Genomic DNA, 21568 nt, shown 5'->3' on the forward strand with positions numbered 1-21568 from the left:
AAAGTAAAACTAGTTGACTGTGTTGTGTGTTCTTAAAGAAAATGTCCAATTGTCCCAGTCAAGCCAGTGGAAGGAGATGGTAAGGTTCATCTGGAGTGGGGATTTTACCAGGAAAGTAAAACTGGGAGAAATTGAGGCTCAAGACTACGTAGAGGGCACTGTATTTCAAGGAGGATGATAACAGTGATGGATCATGGGATCTAGGCTAGACAAGAAAGGAAGCGAATCCAAAACATAGGCCGATAAATAGTGGAAAAAATGAGGTTAATGAATTAGCTGTCAGTGAACAAGGAATCCAGGAGGATAGGAAGATGGTAATCAGAGTGGAATGTCTGACAATGTGTTAGCTCAGGTCCTCCTAGAAGCAGACACCAAGGCAGGGTTCAACTTAGAAGAGTTTTATTGAGGGAACATCTGTGAAGGACAAAGGAAAGGAATCAGGAGCAGGGCGGGGTCTTCATATCATAATTCAAGTCTGGCACCTAGGAAAGGAGAGGGAGATTGGGCAGGAAGAGCCTTAGACTGCATGCAGCAGGGTTCTAAGAAAGTTTCAGCCAGGCTGCTGAGGAGTCCCCATGCCCAAGCTGCTCGTCAGAGGAGTCCCGGCGTCTCACTAATACCCCGACTGTGCTCAGTCATGGACTAAGAGTAGCCCAGGAGACGCACCGGCCTCAGCACAAACCAAGTTGAGGATGCCCTGGGATGGCAGTCTAGAACGCGGGAGCAAGGGCTGATTCCGAAGGGAAGAAATGGTCATTGGGGATGAAGCTACAAGGAGTGGACTGGAGGTTGGAGTTCAAGTTTAACCACAGTTATGCGTCACACGACTCCAGACAGTGCGGGTCACCGCTTGCTGATGATGGGACTTGAGGTGAAGACTCAAGTGGGAGCTAGTCTTTGAAGAACTAATAATGAAAGAAGCTGACTAGGAACTTGACAAATTACGAGGAGGAGGGAAAGAGGATGGTGTTGTCCAGTGGCAAGATTCTCAGAGAAGCCGGGATTGTGGCAGACGGGATGAGGAAGTGCTGCTCAGCAAGTAGCAGCGACTAGCAGGGAGGCCTTCCTCCCCACCCGCCGGCCCTAAGGCACACGGTCCGCCTGAGGGGCTGCGTGGGACAGAGTTCGGTAAAGCGCGGGGGGACGGCAGGTCTGCGATGGCTGAGGACCCCAGGGAGATCGCCGACGCCCGAGTGGACTTCGCGAGAGCTCCGGCGGGTGCGGCGGGTGCGGCGGGGAGGAGAGGCGCGACGGGCGAGGCTTGAGGTACTGGGCTGTGCCGGGCGCGGCGGCGTCCGCCGGCGGCCGGGCGGCGGCGCTCACGGGGGCGCGGGCTTCCCCAGGCCGCGGGCGGCGTGCTGGCGCTCCCGGGCGGCGCCGCCGCGGAGCTTGGCGCGGCAGCTGGCGGCGGCCTGGCGCGTGGTGACGGCGCCCGCGAGAGGGCAGCGGCTCCCCGGGGCGGCCGGGCGCAGGGCGGCGGCGCTGCGGGGCGACGGCTTCCCGAGGCTTCGGCCCGCACGGGCGGCAGCGGTCCCCAGGGAGAGAGACAAAGACACGGCGGTTAGAAACGGGCCGAACGCGCCGGCGCCTCCCAGCTAATCAAGGAGCCGCCAACCCAAACTCGGCGCGATGCCATTTCCGCCCAACAGGTTGTCTGTCACGTAAACACAGGAGATAAACCTGTGTTGATCAGAGGAAAACAGCATCCAATTGAAGTGTCATTATACACGTTTTTAGCAATTTAAGGAAATGTACCAAAACCCTTAAATTTTTAAATACTTTTTGACCCAGAAATTCTAATTTTAGAGTTTTCCCTTAAGGAGTAATTATGAACACATGCAAAAATTTCATATGGGGTATTCAGTGCAGTATCTGTAACAGCAATAAACAACAGGCAAAGAAAATGGAAAAAAAATTTAAGGAGAAACCGGGAATATCCTATATCCAAAAATACGATTATAGTCTTTCTCTTATAGTTGATACTAACCTGCTATTAAAATAATGCTGGGATATAACTATTCATATGGAAACGTATACTAGATAGAATGAAAAAACTTAGGTTCGTCCCCATTTGTAGTGGTGGGATGTGTGTATACTTTATGTGCGTACATGTGTATACACACACAACACACCACACATGTATAAAATAATGGAGAGAAACACTCCAAAATGTTAAGTGGTTATCTTCAGGTGATGAGGCTGCAGGTAATCTTTATTTATGTATTTCCCAAATTGTATACAGTAAGTATATCTTTATAATAAAAAATTGAAGTAACTTAATAAAAGGCATTTTAGTCCATTCTTATGTACCCATTCTAACTTTCTACCATTTCAAAATTATATTTTATATTGTATAGCAAAGTGGTGGACATCAAAAGATTTTAAGAATGAATGAATGGTCCACAGAAGTAGTTTATCTTCCTCAGTAGTTCTGAGTAAATCACAGTATTTCAGAGCAGTTTATGCCTTAAACGTTATGCAGTTAATCAAAACCACTGTCTTCTGTGAAGTTATACCTTATTTTACTCTATTAAGCATTTCTACTTCAGGAAGAAAAAAAAGAAAGCTTTCTGGGCTGCTAACGAACCTAATTTGATTTGTAATCTCCACAGACTTGGGAACACGAAGTTTTCCGAAAAAAAATTACCATACTTTTGGAACAAATGTTTTAGATAATACCAGTGTTTTCACAATGTATTCAATAATTTGCTCTTTAACTTGAAAGAACTTAGTGGGAGCAAAACTAAAATACTGCAATAAACGAGAGTCTAAACTTTACATCTTGGTCTTCCAGTCATAACAAATTTAAATTTTTCGCACTCATTAATACCAAGGGAATCTGTTTTGCTAAACCTTGTTCCAGAAAAATGTGTACGATGACAATAAAATCATACTAATGTAATGTAGGGATGGGATTCCAGGGCTTTGTTATTAAAGTGATAGAAGATCCATTTAATACATAAGTTCCAATGATATTTTAAGCCAAAGTGACCTCACAGTTGTCAGACTGATTTTCCTTAATGATGAGTAAATCCAAACTTAGATGTTTATTGGAATGCTGCTTAAACAGATGATGACCTAATCAACCACACCATCCTGCAAGTTTCCTTCCCTCTGCAGGTACTGGATAAAATGATCATGTCTAGAGACATACCTGTAGTAAAAAAAATTATCAGAAATAAAATATACAAAAAGAACAAATCCTAAGTGGCCAAAACTTTGCGTTAACCAACTGCTCAAACAAAAAGTGTGCATGAGGTTTTTATAAAGCAGTGTCTCTCCAAAACCCTTATTTTACACCAAATGATTTAACGTAACAGTATTAAATTCAGATAAGACAGAAGAACGTTTTTGGGGTGCTATCATCTAACTTTCATTTGCTGTATCGTGTCCATACAGCAATTTCAATTTAATTCAACATTTTTGAGTGCCTATTATGTCTCAGGCACTGTGCTCAGACAATAAGAACCAAAAAAAAAAAAAAAGACATGAAATTCCTTTGAGAAGCTCTATCTAGAAAATTACCTTCAGATTATTCAGATAACTCCAACCCTAAGGCTAATCTGAATCCCTAAATCACGCTGCAGTCCTGCCAAAGTTTTCCTTCTCATATCCTTCAAATGAGCACTTTCTAATTTCCTGTCATTCCTTTGTTCAAATTCATCCAGAGCGTCCCATTGTCTCCCCACTAGCAAAGTTATTAGTTCTTAACCTTTTAGGGGAATCAAAGAATAGTCCGAGATTCTGCTTAGAAATGGACTTTGTCCTCCAGAAGCATGCAGAGAAATGCATACACCATATACTTTATTTCACTGCACTAGAAACTGATTTCTTCAACATAAGCAATATACAAAAACAAATATTTACAAAGAAAGGAATCCCTCCCTCACATTGTTATTTTTCATGAAAGAAAAATGGTGACTTCCTGAAAGAAATTTTAAAATTCTAACTGCTTAGTAGTAAATCTGAGATTTGGCTTGAGTTGAAATTGTAATATGGACTTTGATGCAACACACAATCTTTGATAATCAATTGTAACTTTTTCTCCATGGCAACAATTGTTGAAATCCTTGACTCACAAAGGTACACAGAACCAAAGCAGAATTTCATAGAATGCTTTGTCAGGTTAAGGTAGCCTGTGTACTAGAACACTAAATTCCTCTAAGGCTTTCAAGTTGAAGTCAAGTCACATTATTTCCTCTGCCTTCAAGTTCAATTAAGACCTCTGGAAAGGCAGCACACTTCTTTCTGTCTAGTAGAGAAAAACATCATGTTCTGTTCCCATTTCTTGGCAATACCTCTTGGAAAGGTGGTGACAGCTGCTGACATGGAAAGTAATGAGGCACAGTGACATGTGGCTATCCCTCATCAAAGCAGGAAAACCATGATGTATGCCTGACATCACAGGTGTACATATGACCTCAGAGTGCTATCATTTTTTCCTGCCATCTGAATAATTATCAGAGAGAGAGGGAGAAATATTATTTTGAAGATACTGACAGCCTTTCCAGTTTCCAAAAAGAGTCCTAAAATGAAATTCTTTGTTGATGACACCAGAGAGCCCACAAAAACGTGAAGCTTGATGCACTGAGAGCCATCAATAGTGTTATCCAGTTGCATGATGAACGGAAATGGCATGGCGCCCATTTTTTTTCCAGCCCTGGAATGAATGATATCATTTGACAAACAATGCCTCAATTCTCTTTCATGGGCCATATTTAAGAAACTTTGTGCCAAACTACTTGACTCTCCACTCCCCTAACATACACTATTATTTCCCACCTCTATGCTTTTGTTCTTGGCATTTCATCCATCAAAAAATGTCTTCTCCCTCCTCTCATGTATTCAAACACTGCCCATCCCTCAAGACCCTCAGCCATTCTAATTAGCTTTCCCTGATTACTGCAGTCTGAAATGATCTATTCATTTTTATGAACTCCCACAATGTTTACTATATATGACTGTCCTCAAAGTGTGGTTATGAGACCACCAGCTTCAAAAATGCACCATAACCTGTATTTTTACAAACACCAGAAAGAGCTGTAGCAATTTCTCCACTGTTTTCCTAAACCTATTTTGCCATTCTTAAAAGAATAACTTATCCCCAGATGGATGGAGAGGAGAAGACTGACAACAATGCTTATTGTTGCCCGAGTGACAGATCAACTCATCTCAATTATTCCTTTCTGTACTCATTTTCACACAAGAAGTTTGACTTGTCAAGTGTGTGTTCACCAGATCGGTAATGCCATCGACTGGTGAATTTACCACCATCATACCTCTACCCCTGGATTGTTCAATCATTGCCTCCCAGTTCCATGGCCACCTGCTATTCTAAGGATTCAGACCATTTTCAAAATAACTTTACACTCTATGAGAAAGAAGTTAAGCAGATTTGAAATTAAGGTAAGCTGATTAGATGGAAAGGCCTACAACCGACATCATCTACTCAAATAAGATATAAAATTACCTATATCCTAGAGCTGAGCAGTAACTTGAAGATTATCTCTTCCAACAGATTCACATTACAGATGGAAGAACTGTGGGGAATGGGGTATTTTGGAGCAAGAAACTTAAATTTTAAAAGTATCAAAATCTCAACAAAATGGTAGCAAAATCATGCAGAGCCAAAAGAGATTCAACATGAATGATAAATGCAATTGAGTTAAAAGAATCTGGAATTAAACAATGAAAATAGCTCAAAATGTGAAAGATGAGATTGATCAGTCATCTAAAGAAATGGCCCTTTAAAAGACTGTCTTTGACATTACAAGTACCAAGGTAACCTGAACTTAACACCAGTTATATTTATTAATATTAGTTATCATTTATTTACTGTATGCCAGGCATTGGGCTAAGTGTTTTACATACATTGGTGCAATTTTATTAAACTCTAATGGGGAAAAAAATGTGCTAAAGGAGACAGTCTATATTACCTGTAAGAAAAGAAATCAAGAAAGCAAAAGTTGGCCATCTGTCTGCATCCTGGTCTACTAGAAAGGATTCTCTGAAAATTGACGAATATCTAGTCTGAGTGGCAAGTATATTCCTATGGGAAAGATGAATGTATCACACTACCAGAGCTTGCTGGTACTGGTCACTAAGAGCTGATTCAATGCTCATCAAGAAACCTTCTCATTATAATTTAGTATATTTGCCTACTGGGAGAAAATACACTGAACCATAAACATGAGAAGCCAGTGTCCCTGATACATCTCATGACAAATTTAAAAAGTAGTATTGTGGTATTTATACACCAGTATCTATGAGGCTGGTTAGAGTGACACAGTCCTCAAGCACCTAGTCATCTTGCTAGGTGAACCAGTAATGGCCCTAGATGAACCAATAGGGCCAGCCTTAGAAAGTAGCAACCATGTGAAAGTTACTTGTGAGGCCTAGCGGGGAGGCTAGCCTGCCCTCTGTCTTGCTGTTCACCATCTTCAAACTACAATGCCACGTGATTTCAAACACATGCACACAAGGAAGAACCATTTAATTCGAAACAGGAATAATGGAAAATGGAGGAACAAGATATAGAGTTGTTTCTCCATGTTCCAGAGCACTATCTTGTGAATTTAGAGCTTAGTTTCTACAGCAGAGAAGGCTGAAGATTTGTGTGGTTTTTTTTTTTTTTTGGTTTGTTTTTTTATGGCACCAGTAAGTAATTATTTCATTTATTAAAAGAATTAGTCACCTAAGCAAAAAAGAAAAAGTTCGAGTAGAACTTGGACATATAAACTTTTACCAAAGAATAAAGATTAAAACATTTCTCATGTCCACAAATATGCACGATATGCAGTTACTTAGGGGTTTTGTTTCTGTTTGGGGTTTTTTGTCAGTTTTTGTTTTCTGATGATACCTCTAGAGGCGAGAGAACTATATAAATGCAGCAAGGTCCTAACGTGACTTATTACAATTCTTGACAAGACTTGAGTTCATGATGTCACATCAAGAATTCCAAAGTCAGAATGTAGTAAGAACCATTAAGACCCTGTGTCCAGGGTCAAGGATAACACACATAAAAGTTGCACTAATACTATGAACCTCAAGGATACAATTTGTTCTACTACTGAATTTTAACTATTGTGATATTATGAAAATATACTTTTAGTCTGATTAACTTTTTTCCAATCAATAATGGAGTTATAATTAATACTATTTTCAAACAGAATTACTCAGTAAATGATACATGGAGAAGTACTGCCATCTTTAGGGAGAATGCAGGATTACTAATTATCTAAAGTAAAATTCAAATATAAGTACTTGGCCTCTATGACTCTTATCATGGACATTTGGTATGGTCCACATTTTTTTTAATGGATTTGTCTTTTGTGATATAGTCTGGTCCAAAAGATCTAAAATCAAGCAGTTTTAATAGGCCCCATTAACCTCTGAAAAATAAAGCAATAATTGCACTGACAGAGAAGCTAGCCAAAATAAACCCTGAATGATCAAAATTAAGGGTATATTTTTATACAGATGACCATGAGTCATCTCAAGAAGATTAAAACACATAGTTAAAACCTGTTTTGAGAAATGAAAATTTTTTTCTGATTTGCATATGAGGTTGGAGATTAGAAAATAAACATTTGTGGCTTAATATTTATAACACCACTGCTTATCACTGGCACTAAGATATTAAACTGCTTTGTACATACAAGTTTTTACACAAGTTTAAAAGTAAATGATTTCCCTGAAAATTTCACCTGCCATTTCTTTTTCATATATTAAAGAAAATATCCCAATCAGCTATTTTTGGTAACTAATAGTAATAATTATTATGTACATTTCACTTTAGCATTCATCATAAAATAAATCCATGACCATGCTCTCTTTCTGAAAGAAATGTGAAATACCACATTATGTTGCACATGAGGTACCCAATACAATATGCCAGAAGCAAAGAATAATTTAACACTTTGTTCACATTAACAAAAACTGGTTGTCTAAATGATAGGTAGTAAAGTAAAATGGAAAGTTCATGGACCAAGGGATAAAAACATCTGTGTTCTACAATTTTCAGACATAATGTTAAAAAGTGAAAAAAAAAAACAAGGTATGGTATAGTATGCTACCATTTGCGTGAAGGGGAATATATACATTTATATGATTATATATACATAAAACAGATCTCAAAAGCCTAAGAAACTGGAAACTAACTTCTTAACTCTGGGGAAGAGAATGAGAAAACCAAGAGATGGGGTGGGAAGAAAACTTACCTTTCACAGTACATCTCTTTGTACTGTTTAATTTTGTTAACATGTACATGTTATTACCTACTAAAATAATCTTTAAGAGATAGCTGGTCTCTATTTCTGACTTCTTCACTGACCTTGTGCAGTCACTTACCTCAATTTTCTCCATTTTAAAATGAGGTTATACTACATCTCTATAGTTCCCATCTACAATTCAACAGAATTTTGGCTCAAAAGAAGGTATATACAAAATGTATATACCAGATGGCTAAATAAAATAACTATAAGCCTTACTTTGCAGTGACTTACATACATGATATTATAATTATTTATACTCTGCCTGCTCTGTTCCCACCAGGCTACAAAAGCAGCATAGTAAGCAAAAGAATCTGGGAAGAAAATTCATGTTTGTGAACTTGATAATGTTTCTTTGTTTTTATTCTGTATCAAAAGTAAAAAATCTGGTTAGTCCTGGGAGTTCCCTGATGGCTTAGTTAGTTAGGATTCCGGGCTTTCACTGCTGTGGCCTGGGTTCAATCCCTGGTTGGGGAACTGAGATCCCACAAGCCGCAGCCAATTAATAAATAAATAATAAATAAATAAATAAATAATCTGGCTAGTCCTCTTTATACACACACACACACACACACACACAAACTATTGCTTCTAAGATACAGACTCTCAAAACATATTTTGATACATGAGTAAATATTAAAAATAATTATAAAGAGGTAGAATCTTGTGGTAGAGTTTAAAAATGGATCCTGGGTAAGGAAAAAGTTGAAAAATCACCCCTGTATTCCCCTAAAATTAGCCCAAGAACCTCCTAAAAAATCATCCATAATCTTCATAAACACAAGATACTAGCAGACCAGGCAGGGTAGCCAAGGGTAGAGCAATAGAAGGTTTAGACCAGTAAAAACAGGACATGAAGAGGATACTGACATCTGGAGAACAGAAAATGGGGACAGGCCTGATGATCCATTCATTCATGACCTTACATGCTGTAGAGCAAAACTGTTAGTCTTGAGACTCAGAGGGCTTACAGTCTAATCATGGGGACACTGTAATTAAATAATAATGCATAAATAACACAAAGGATAAAAGTGAAAAAAACTGGTAAATGTGAGTTCATCAGAGGAAGAGGTCACCATGGGTTGGTGCTACCAAGAACAGATTCATAGAAGAAACGGCACTTTAAATCTGTGTGATATGCAAAATGATGATGGTAGCATGGACAAAATAAAGTCAGCAAGGGGAATCAGTGCTGGTAGTAGGATGATAAATTTAGTTTTAGTCACAGTTTGATTTTAAATAGTAACTTGGCAAAAAAAATGTTAGAAATTATTTTTCAAATATGGGGTTGCCAAGTTTTCTTGATAGAATACTTCACAGGAGTGATGACATGATAGAGGTATATCAAAAGTGACTGAACAGGCTCAAATATAAGATTAATATGCATCTAGATACAACTTTTAATAGGGCAGGGCTCTGAAGTATGAGAAAATCATACCTATACAGGAAGCTTGGCAGTATTTTCTCTTCCAGTATTTTCTTGCAAGTACCTAGTATTATTTCCTATCACAACCTTCATACTCAAGAGTCAGCTCCAAAAAAAAAAAAAAAGAGTCAGCTCCACCCAAAATACAAAAAAACGAGGAAATCAAGAGGTGCCGGTTCTACCTTTCCATTGATTAAGACTGTGGGGCTTCCCTGGTGGCGCAGTGGTTGAGAGTCCGCCTGCCGATGCAGGGGACACGGGTTCGTGCCCCGGTCTGGGAAGATCCCACATGCCGCGGAGCGGCTGGGCCCGTGAGCCATGGCCGCTGAGCCTGCGCGTCCGGAGCCTGTGCTCCGCAAGGGGAGAGGCCACAACAGTGAGAGGCCCACGTACCGCAAAAAAAAAAAAAAAAAAAAAGACTGTGAGTTGGGTCTGCTTGATGAAAGAGTACTGTGTGTTTTACTACATGAAAAAAATGTCAAAAAAACTAACCTCTCTCTCAACAATCTAGTAATCTTGTGAAGCTAAAGGAATAATATAGAACCATGTAATAACTTTTGGCAAGATACATATTCAAGGTATTATCTTATGAATAAAGAGCGTGCGTGTGTGTGTGTATGAGTGTGTGTGTGTGTGTTGTTATTGGTAACATACTGATAGATCTTGTAAGAAATTTCTAAACAAAATTTATCTCTAAAATGTTGGCACAGGGCAAGAAAGAATATCAACAAATATAAAGAAGGTTATTAAACAAATGAAGTCCTCAGTGCAGAAAATATAAATTCTAAAATTCTACTCTACCATTCATTTTTGTTACAATCCTTCAAACACCTAAATACACATATTACCTTTTTTTAGTAATCTCTTAGTGATTTACTGAGGTGAGAATGAGTATACAGAGGCTTGCTGGGGGGAGGGAAAAATCAATGTTTAGAAACAAATTTATTTAAAAAGGAAGATCTGAAACAGGTATTAGTTAAAAGTTTATGATTTAAAATAATTCTGTGCTATAGCAATGTGCCCTGTGTTATTTTGACATGGCTGTTAGGTTTATGCTGATGTCTATTGTTGATTAATTTAAAGTTCAAATAACAAGAAAATGAAACCATTTTCAAAGCATTAAAACAGAAAACTTTAAAGTTTTTTTCTCATTTTACTATAGATTATAAGATTATAATAAAATGTTGTTTTATTATAGTTATCCTCTTCTCTTCTAGTTCAAGTCTGTCAGCTTTTCTATTACTGACTTCCATTTTAAGGTTCATAACTCATCCATAAAATCTGCTCTATTGAAACCTGACACACAGTCTCCTGGGAATTCTTCCCTTTAAAGGCAGATTTTAGAAGTTAATCAAAAGTTGGATAGCTTAAATGGTGTACAGACCTACACTTTCAGTATTAAATCACTGGTTTCGATCCCAAGCAGGACTGACTTCTTAAAAGTCATTCTGCATACCCTCCTAAGTATACACTGGCCAGGGCAGGGTAAATAGGCTGCTTCATTTCAGTTCCAAGAAGACAAAAATCTCTACTTGAACTCTAGTGGTTAGCTAGATGGCAAGACCTGAAGTTTTATTGTTAGGTTCTCCCTTCAGGAAGGAGGTAAAAAGAAAGAGAAACCAGTGCGGACCACAGGAACATACAGGACAATGCAGGGCCTAGTTTTCATTTCATTGTTATTTTAAATATTCACCAGTCCAAATAGTGCAGCTTGGCAAAGTAAAATTACTGTAATTTATTTCAATAATCTGTTCAATGTTTAATAGCATATTTTTGCCCTCAGAATCTGGCTATGGATACTAAATTACTTAAGTTTATCATATGGATTATGTCAGATTCTATTAGTTTACCCAGATGGCTTCCTCCCAGTTTTCAGAAATAGTTCCTGCCTTAGTCAGAGACGTAGGGACTAAGTCACAAACAACTCTTGGATAGACCAAAGCCATGGGAGTCAACAAACACATCTTCTTCAGTCCAAGAACACTGATTGTTTTATTTTATTTTATTTATTTTTTTTTATTATTTTTTTTTTTTGGTGATACGCGGGCCTCTCACTGCTGTGGCCTCTCCCGTTGCGGAGCGGCTCACGGGCCCAGCCGCTTCGCGGCATGTGGGATCTTCCCGGACCGGGGCACGAACCCGTGTCCCCTGCATCGGCAGGCGGACTCTCAACCACTGCGCCACCAGGGAAGCCCCTGATTGTTTTATTTTTAAAAATAGGATATTTCCTTTTTAAAGAAATAATCTTTTAAAAATAGGTCTTTCAGATTTTTGAAAAGGCCCTCAAAATACAAGACGGATTAGTTCACATTGCCTAATACTATTACAATTTAATTATCTAGCACTTCTTAAAGTAGTATCAAATACATGCTATATTATAGATTTCATACGTGGCAATGGGGGTGGGGAGTGGCAGTGGGGAGGAGAACCAGTGCTAGCTAAACATCATTTTCCAAATGAAAAACTGAAATAGGAAGGCACTGACCTAAACTGTAAAATAAACCAAAAGAACGTGAGAATTAGTATGGTATGTTGACTCTATTCTTGCCAATAATCTCTACGTTTTCAACCACCACAGGTACACGAATGATCCCTAAATCTCCAGCCCCTGCGCAGTCTCTCTCCTGACCTCTAGTCTGTATATCCTACTCACACTAAGCATCTCCAATATGATGTCCCACAAGCACCTCAAACTCAACATGTCTAAACTTTAATTCAACATTTCCCCAGAAAAGTGTTCCTCCTCCTGTGAGTAATAAGCAAATTAATCCGTACCTTGAAGAATGGTACCACCTACCTGCCCAACCAGAAGGCCCAAACTAGATGCCATCTTCAACTCCACTTCAGAAATTCCACTTCTGAAATAATTATAGTATCTGTATCCATCTCCATAGCCTCAGTGCCACTACCTAAAATTAGGTCCTTATCACTTTTTAAATTTCTGAAACTGGTTTCTGTTTGATTTCCCCACCACAAATCTTACCCTTATCCCATCTCCAATTCAGTCTTCTCAATGCTATCAGATGCCCCTGGCTTAAAATCCTTCAACAGCTACTCCTAATTTTGAAAATATGATTCAAACTACTCACTTGGTATATAAGACCTTTCTTGATTCGGCTATAATTCCTTCCCTTGGTCTACATGTGGTCTCATGTCCTCTGTACCTACCTGGAAAGTTTGTCTGCCTAGCTAACTCTTTCAAAACTCAACTTAAAAATGAATGAATGAATGATGAAAAGCCTTCACTAAACCCTCAGTGTGCCTTAATATTCCACTTCTGTGTATCCTTATAACATGTTCTTCTTTCACAGTATTTGAGAAGAGGAACTGCATTTCTTATCTCTGTAACCCTAGCACCTAACTAAGTGCCTCACACAAAGCAGGAGCTCAAAATGTCTACTGAATGGATGAAGTGAGTCAACCTAAGACAGTGAAATCTCAAGAATATTGATGAAATTCTGACTTTTGAAACCTGAGCAGCTCCACAGGGAGGGGGAGATTAATTTGCTTATTACTCACTAATCTGTTTCTAGATAATATTTTTAAATAATTTTTTCATTTTCCATTCAACAAAAGTTTGCTAAATTAAAATCTTTAATCTTTAAAAGGCAAATAAATTCCTCATGTCAAACACAACTAGTCCTACAAGTAATAAACACATTAATTAACATGTGGTACAAAGGCCTGCATCACTCAAGAGGCTAAAAAGGAATCTGGGTTAAGTCAACTTAGCAAATACCTGTTTGTCTGCATGGCTAGGGTACCACCTATGTATTAACAACAGGTCAACAAATCTAGCTGCCACTACCCTACAGCCCCCAATCAACTATAGTCACATCAGCATTAATGTGAGTGTGGGGTAATATAATTGTTGACTCTCATCCTTAGGGAAATAAATGCAACGACAGAAGGGAGAAGCCCATTACTATTTCAGAAAGGCCGGAACTACAGACCCATGTCTGTGAAAATGTAGGAAGATTCTAGGACCCCCTAACTTTTCTGCCTTTGTTATCTCCTGTTTTCCTATACTGATAAGCTATCTATTATCGATCCACTCATTCAACAAATACTTTTTAAGGACTACTATGTCCCAAGCATTGTGCTAGGCACAGGGTCTACATAACTCTCCCCAGTCTGTTACATAAATCTCTCCAGTGGGAAGACAGACATTAAACAAATCAATGCACAAATATAAACATAACTAAAAACTGTATTCGATGACAATATGGAAAGGAACACAAAACAGAACTATAAGGGAGACTACTCTAGATTGTCTTTAGAAGTGACATTTAAGCTGAGACCTGACAATGAGTAAGTTAGTCAAGCAATGAACCTATAGTAACAACAGATCTGTGTTTTAGGAAGGTAGTTCTGACAGCAGCATGGAAGACAGATTAGAGAGGAGGTCAGTTAACAGATTATTGCAGTAGTGTAAATAAGAGATAGTCCTAACTAAAGGTGGAGATGGCAAGGAGGACCCAAATGTGAGAAACACTGAATTGCAGGATGAACAGGCATTGATCACTGATAAGGTAAAGAGTGTAAGAGAGAGAAAGAAGTCAAGGTATTTCCTAGGATTCTAATTAGCCTAGGTAACCAAGAAGGTAGGAGTGTGAATAATCGAAACAGGGAACACATAAAGGAGGAGCAACTTTAAAAAGAAGGTAAGTTTGGCTTACTGAGTTTCCGTTGCTGGTAAGATATGGAGAAATATCCATGTGGAGATGTCTGACATGTAACTTTGAAAACAAATGGTCTAATAATCAGAATCACTAGGCTAGAAAATAGGTCTGAGGTCATCTTCACAGATGCTTTAGGAGTGGAGGAATCAGTAAGAGTATTAAAAAAAGAAAAGAAAAAGGAGAAAGGAGACTCTGATCATACTTAAAGACCTAGAAACAAAATAAAAGTCAGTGGCAAGAGAGGAAGGATCAGAGTTCACAGGACCATCAGTTCAAGAAATATTTATCAACATTTATCAACATCCACCATGTTCCAGGTACTGTGCTAGATGCTAGGGGTATAAAGAAAAGATAGGAGTCCTCAAGATGCTTACAAACTATGGGGAGAGACACAAATAGATAAATTCAATATAGTTATAGATGGGGCACTACAGAAACACACAAGGGGGAAACCCAGCCAAACCTACGAGATCAAGAAATACTCACTGGAGAAGATAGTGTCTGATCTAAGGCTCTAAAATTAAGTAAAATCATGCAAAGAAAATTGGTAAGGACAAACCAGATGAAATCAAGAGAATGCTCCCTAGACTTTTGGAATGCTGAACAGGATAACAGGTTATAGAAAAGAACTGGAAGAAGCTGAGAGGCTAAAGTGATTTAAATTGGAAAGAACAAAGTTATTCTTAGAGAAAATAAGAGAACCAGAAGATGAAAAAAGCAGACAAGAGGTTTTGGTAGGAAGTTTACAGAAGATTCTGGGGGAAATGTTACAGAAGGGAGATTGAGGGAAGCTGCCAAGCTGTACGAGGATCTGGGAAGAGACGGGTAAAGAGAACTTGTATGAAGCTTGCTGAGCTTAACGTAATTGTACCTTTCTATCTCCTTAGATTTCTGTAAAATAGTAAAAAGTTCATTATTTTCCAAAGATTTGGAAGCTTGTCTGTTTCTTTTGGATGCAATACCATGCTGAGACCAGCCCAAAGTGACCCAGATACAAGTAACCATGAAAATCTTGGAAAGGTACATTTTTGTAAGCATTAATGGTCGTAGAGAGTTCAAGCATGATGGGAAACAAGAAGGCACTAGATTTAGCATTTCTGTGGTCACTGATGGCCTTCAAGTGAACTCTCAATAGAAATGAAGGGGTAGGGAAAAACTATATGGTTCACATGTGAATGGTATAGGCATGGCTCAATATTGCTCATTCATTCAACAAATATTTATTGAATGCCTACCACGTACCAGGAACTACCCTAGGCACTGGGAAATCAATGGTGACCAAGGCACAGGTCTCCTAAGAGCTTAATGGAGAAAGGAGACAACAAAATAGACAATTACAGTATAGTGAAATTAGTGCTAAAGCACAGTATGATGAGAGGACATGAAGTTTAACAGTGAAAGGAAGGAGGAACAGATGGCAGTAACCAGACTGAAGGTAGTCTGGAGGGGAAGTTTACTTTTTGGCTGAAAGGAATTTGAGCATGTTTGTAGGCTGAGGGGAGAAGTTTGTGGAAAGGGAGACAGAGATGAGGAGGAGGAAGGAGAGGACGGTTGGAGGAAGGTCTGAGGAAGAAGACTGGCAACAGTAGAAGTGTTGGACTTGGACTTCTTCCTTCAAAGAACCAAAGAAGAAACCGAAGACAAAATAACTGTGATGCAGAAGGGGAGCATAAAGAAATGTCTTCTACCTTTTGTCATGATATAGCCAAGGCTGCCTCTTATCAAGGAAGCAAAATAGGACTGGAGGCTTTAAGGGCAGTGTAAGAGTTCTGAAGTAGCAATGTGAGAACTGGATAAATGAAATAATTCTAATTCCTAAGATTACACAAATGACAGAAGAGGCAATCAACAATTGTATGCTTAGTTTGTTTAGATCTGGGAGTGGAATATGAAAGTGAAATGTGAGATGCATTTCATAGAATTGAATAGGGATGAATTAAAGGTAAGTCTTAAAAAAAAATTATCAAAAAATCACTAAATGTACACCCATACAGTGTATAACTGATTATGGATTATTTATCAGGGTATACATTCAGTACAGCACTCCCATGAATTTGAACCTGTCACCACTACTTGTTAGCAATGGCGGAAGCTAGGAGGCTAAATTAAAAAGTCAGGAAACAGAAGCCATCAGCAATAGAAACGAAGAGGAATTCACAGGTAGAGAAGCTATACAGATTAGAAGATCAGGTAATGGGAAAAGAAGCTTAAAAGCAAAGACATATTGTGGACTAATATAAGCCTGAAGATAACTGATGTAATGTTGCTGCTTTCCTTCTTCCTTTCTTTCCACATTCTCCTAGCTGTTTTATGCCAGGTACATTGTGAGGCATTAGTGATACAAAGAGAAGACATAATTCTTGCTTATAAACTCAGAATATGTGCTTGTACCCATAGCCTAATTTTTGCAAAAAATAATCATAATAAAACTGAAAGCTGTTCTGAGTTTTGCTACTCAAAACTATGCATTGTTCTATAAGACATTAATCACAAGGAAGCACAATTACATCATAAAAAGTTCAACAAATTCTTGAACAATTAGCAAAAGGTGCTGCCAAAAACGGCAGCAGGTTAAGTACCCATAAAATAATATGTTCTAACTTAATAAACTGCTGTCCATCTTGGCTTTATCACAGACGTTACATCTGACTTTTCCTTAAATGGCTGGATTAATACCAACAAAAAGGCAACGAACATCAAATGGCAAAGCAAGATAACCAGAAACTATTCGGCAAGTGCCAGAAAGTATTTTGGCAGCAAACTGATAGCAATTTTAGTGATCACTGTAACAGTATTAATACATATTTATTGAGCTCTTGAGCCAGGCGTTGTGCTAAGTATATTACATACAATATATCATTAAACTTTTATAAATTCCCACAATAAACTGACCTACACCGCATTTTCTAATACCATCATTATACAGACAAGAAAATTGAAGCTTAGAAAAACTAAGTAACTGCCCAACCTACACAGTTAGTAAGTAAAGGAGCCATGACTTGAACTCAGGTATGCATGATTCTTAAAAATCTATGCTTTAACCACTGTGTGATTCTGTTTTCCCAGAAGAATGGAATGGTGCCAGACACATGATGCTCACTCAGTAGTGCCTGTCGTTGAAGGAATGAATGAGACGATATAAAGCAGCTATTGCAGAGTAAGTCCAAGTGCGGAAAATACAAGAAGAGCAGAAGCAACACTTTAAGGATTCACTAAATCACCAACTCAAATTGTGCAGCGTAATTGTGGGTGTCTGGAAAATCACAGCAACTGACAGAATGGCCTAATATGCTGTTACAGGAAATGTAATGGCTCTTTTTGAGTGAAAACTTCAGGCTATCTATGAATCTACAAAGCCAAAGATGGAAACAGCACCAGGCAGTTCAGAAAAGAAACTGCAGATGCTGATTAGAAAACTCTTCCCCACATTTTCTCAGTATGGAAAGGATCGTTGGTGTTGCACTGACGAACAGTCAAGCCCACAGGTTACCTTTAATTCTATCACCTTTAAAATGAAAGAAAATGATGTGTACTGGAAAGATTAGTACACTCTAGAACTATCCAGATCCCTCTTTTAAAAGACTGGCACCAAAAGATTCCTCTTACTGGGTCCAGGGCCACATTTTATGGCACTGACTCTGCTGCTATGATCACCAACGACAGGACCCACAGAGAGCACCTGTCCCAGGAACAGCCAACCTCTGAAGAGCAACCTATGGCCAGCAACCTACAAAGAGGCCTAGCATGGGAGATTTGCCCAACAAGAATGCACCTAACTGAACCAATCAGATTTTCTCTTACAGAAGTCTAAATTCAAGCTATATGGAGAAAGAAAATACCTGAAAGACACAGAAGAGGCAAGCAGTGGAAAAAATAAGGCAGTTATATAACCACACTGAGAAGATATCAAATGACATAATTAGTCTTTTTGTTTTAAAGTAAAAGCAGAGTCTGACACGGGGAGGGGGAAGGGTAAGCTGGGACAAAGTGAGAGAGTGGCATGGACACATATACACTACCAAATGTAAAATAGTTAGTGGTTAAGCAACCGCATAGCACAGGGAGATCAGCTCAGTGCTTTGTGACCACCTAGAGGGCTGGGATAGGGAGGGTGGGAGGGAGACACAAGAGGGAGGGGATATGGGGATATATGTATATGTAGAGCTGATTCACTTTGTTATAAAGCAGAAACTAACATAGCATTGTAAAGCAATTATACTCCAATAAAGATGTTAAAAAAAAAAAAAAAAAAAAGCAGAGTCTGAGAAGGGCTAATAGCAGCAGAGAAGCCATACTCCTGCTGCTAAGAAGGCAACACCCAGTCCCTAGAGTTGCGTTATTTTTTCCGGCTTCTTTAACTGGTTGAAATCCATATGGTGAAGCCAGTTTGTACAGTTACTGCTAGGTTCCCTTAAGGCCTGGCCCCTTCTGTCTTAGTTCCCCACACAGCACTCTCTAACGAACCTCTCTTGACCAGCTACAGACCAACTAAAACCCTGCACTCGCAGCAGCGGCAGCAGCAGCAAGAGCATAGCACGATGCTCTATCACGGGCACACATGCACTCACACACCTGCAATGAGATGGCATGGCAAGCTGGGTGGTGACTGGTAATCCAAGTACTGTGGGTCTTACTTCCATCTTGTAGAATCTGTGGTTTGAAGACACTGTGTTCTTTAGCTCTAGTTAACTGTTTTAGAAAGAAATGACCTTCAAAGAAGTATCTTAAACCTTAAAAATTAACAATTTATATCATTACAATTATACACTTAGAAACTGAAAAGAGATCCAGGACAGTTACAGCAACAAAACCATTTCCTTGGAAAGTTTCTTCCTCTGGTGTGTCTTTGTATCCAAATTTCATGGTAACTAAGTGATTGTGTTCACTTACAATCATAAGAAACAACAGCTGGCTAGTCAAGACAGCCAGGCAAAGAAAGGGCAAATTGGAAAATCATGAAAACGTTTTGAGGAAAGTTTAACTTGAGGATATAAATATTGAAGATGACTCACGAATTTCACTAAGTGTGTTCCCTCTATCTTTATGACAGCCCCATGAGCCTACCTTATGTCCTCAAAGGCTGACCATTCACAGAAAAGGAGAATAAGGCTCAGAAAGTCTCAAACATCTACAAATGTCCAGCATGTTGGATTCCAAGGAACTCAGTAAATATCTAATGAGCAAAAGGCATGAAAATGGCATGGCCACTCTCCTGCAGAAGCTTACACAGAACGACCCTAACAACTTATATGACAAAAATCCAAGAACACTACATAAAAATCTTTTCCTTAAAAGTTAATTTTTTTTCATGTAATCCAATCACTTGTGCACACAATGTGCCTAGTATTTGGCTATTATTTTTTCTTAGAAGAAAACTATTCCTCACTTTCTCTTCCCATCCAAAATAAAAACTACCAGACACAACCAGTACTTTGGGGTTTAGGTCTACCAAACCATCGATTTAGCCAAGAAGAGTCTCAAAGTTTTAAAAAATATATTTTTGCACAGCTTAGAAAGAAAGCCTGACTAAAAGCCACAGTTCCATTTCTCAGAGCTAATTTAACTAATATTCAAAACCTGGGTTGTAAAGAGAGTTCTATGCATTTAGGGTTCATTTTGGTGTAATAATTTCTCCTCTGAACATAACATTATTACATGCTCTTGCATTGAAAGTGTTACCAGATTATACAGGAGCAGGACACCCAGATAGGCTGCAAGTCATTATTGCTCAAGCATTCAAAGTGTTTTTTTTGTTTGTTTTGGGTTGCCTATTTTTTTCAACCACCTCATTCTACTGTTTGAACATTACAATGTTTTGTGTGCCAGAAACATGCTCAGATACCTGACATAAGAATTTGAGTATCAGAATCATTAAGAAACCACACAACCCAGGTGTTGGGACCCCAGCACTTGATCTGCAGATCAAGATATGAAAGTTCATCCAAACCTAGGGACAAAGGTTCTCTGGTGCTGCAAATTAACCCTAGACACAAAAATTTCTAAAATCATCATCTTATGGTTAAAAAAAACAAGATCAAGAACAGGGAGATGTGCGGGTAAGCCCTGTTGGTAGGTAAGTTAACAGTACTTGGGCCTCAACTGAAATGTGGAGTACTGTCACTAATGCCTACCATTGGCAAGACTTATGAAAAGTACCATTTCTTCTTATTTCTTCATGACACATTCACCAAAGAAATTCCTGACTTAGCCCAAATCATGCTCTGCTGAAGAATCCACTCTTTCCACAACCAAATGCTTGCTTTCAAATAGTAATGCATATCTACTTTAGTTTCATAGAAATATTTCAACTATGTTACTCAGTTAATATTTGCTCCATGTCAGTATTTTACACATGACCAAAACCAAAATAGTGTGATAGAACAGATACTAAGAGAATTTTAAGACAGATGGGTTGTCCTAAGGAGTAATGATAAAAACAAAGCCTAACTTACAATGAATGTGCTTAAAACTACCTAATACCTTTTCAAGATAAATGAAAAACTTGAGTAGGAATGATAAACCAGTAATAGCTGCTTAGAAGAAAACTGGTGGCAAATAATAATATAGTTGGTTGTCCTCATTTCCCAATTAAACACAAAAGCAGCAGTTAAAATCTGATGCGTAGCAATAAACTCTCTTCTAATGCACCCATTTCCATTTAAACTTAACTTTACAAGGTAATAAAAAATTGCACATTTATACTGTGAAAATTACTTATAGTAATCATATCTAACATTTATTGTAACATGACAAGGACCACCCTGTTTTACATGTATTTTTCATTTTCTCCTCAGAACAACCCTATCAGGTAAGAAATATTATTCTCATTTTATAAATGAGGTTGACTAGGATACAGAATGCTTAAGTAACTTAACTTGCCCAAGGTCACACAGGAAATAATTGGTGGATACAAAAATTTCACCAACGAATCTAGCTCCAGATCATTACACCAAACTGCCAACAAGTAACGTAGTGATTGTACTTTGCAAATGATAAAATCTGCAAATATAAGGTGCACTGATTAAGGGAACATGCTTTGTGGTCAGACTTAGTGTCAAGTCTCAATTCTATAGTTCACTAGCTACGTGAACCTAAGTAAACCACGGAACTTCCCTAAGTTTCAATTTTTCTATTCTGTAAAGTGGGCATAATGAAGGAACAGTTCTTACTCCAAAGGGTTGTTGGTGGAT

General features: G+C 38.5%; 1 protein-coding gene across 1 annotated transcript in view; it reads right to left on the minus strand.

The window, feature by feature from the left end:
- Nucleotides 1-1319: 1319 nt before the first annotated feature.
- ZNF800 (zinc finger protein 800) overlaps nucleotides 1320-21568 on the minus strand; it is a gene marked incomplete at both ends in the record, with an annotated part of 49065 nt that continues 28816 nt past the window's right edge. Inside the window, one exon of the mRNA XM_079710889.1 lies at nucleotides 1320-1506. Coding sequence (XP_079567015.1) covers nucleotides 1320-1506 — 187 coding nt within the window. The remainder of the gene's footprint in view (nucleotides 1507-21568) is intronic.

The sequence above is a fragment of the Hyperoodon ampullatus genome (genome assembly GCF_949752795.1).
Source record: "Hyperoodon ampullatus genome assembly, chromosome: 9".
Classification (NCBI taxonomy): Eukaryota; Metazoa; Chordata; class Mammalia; order Artiodactyla; family Ziphiidae; genus Hyperoodon; species Hyperoodon ampullatus.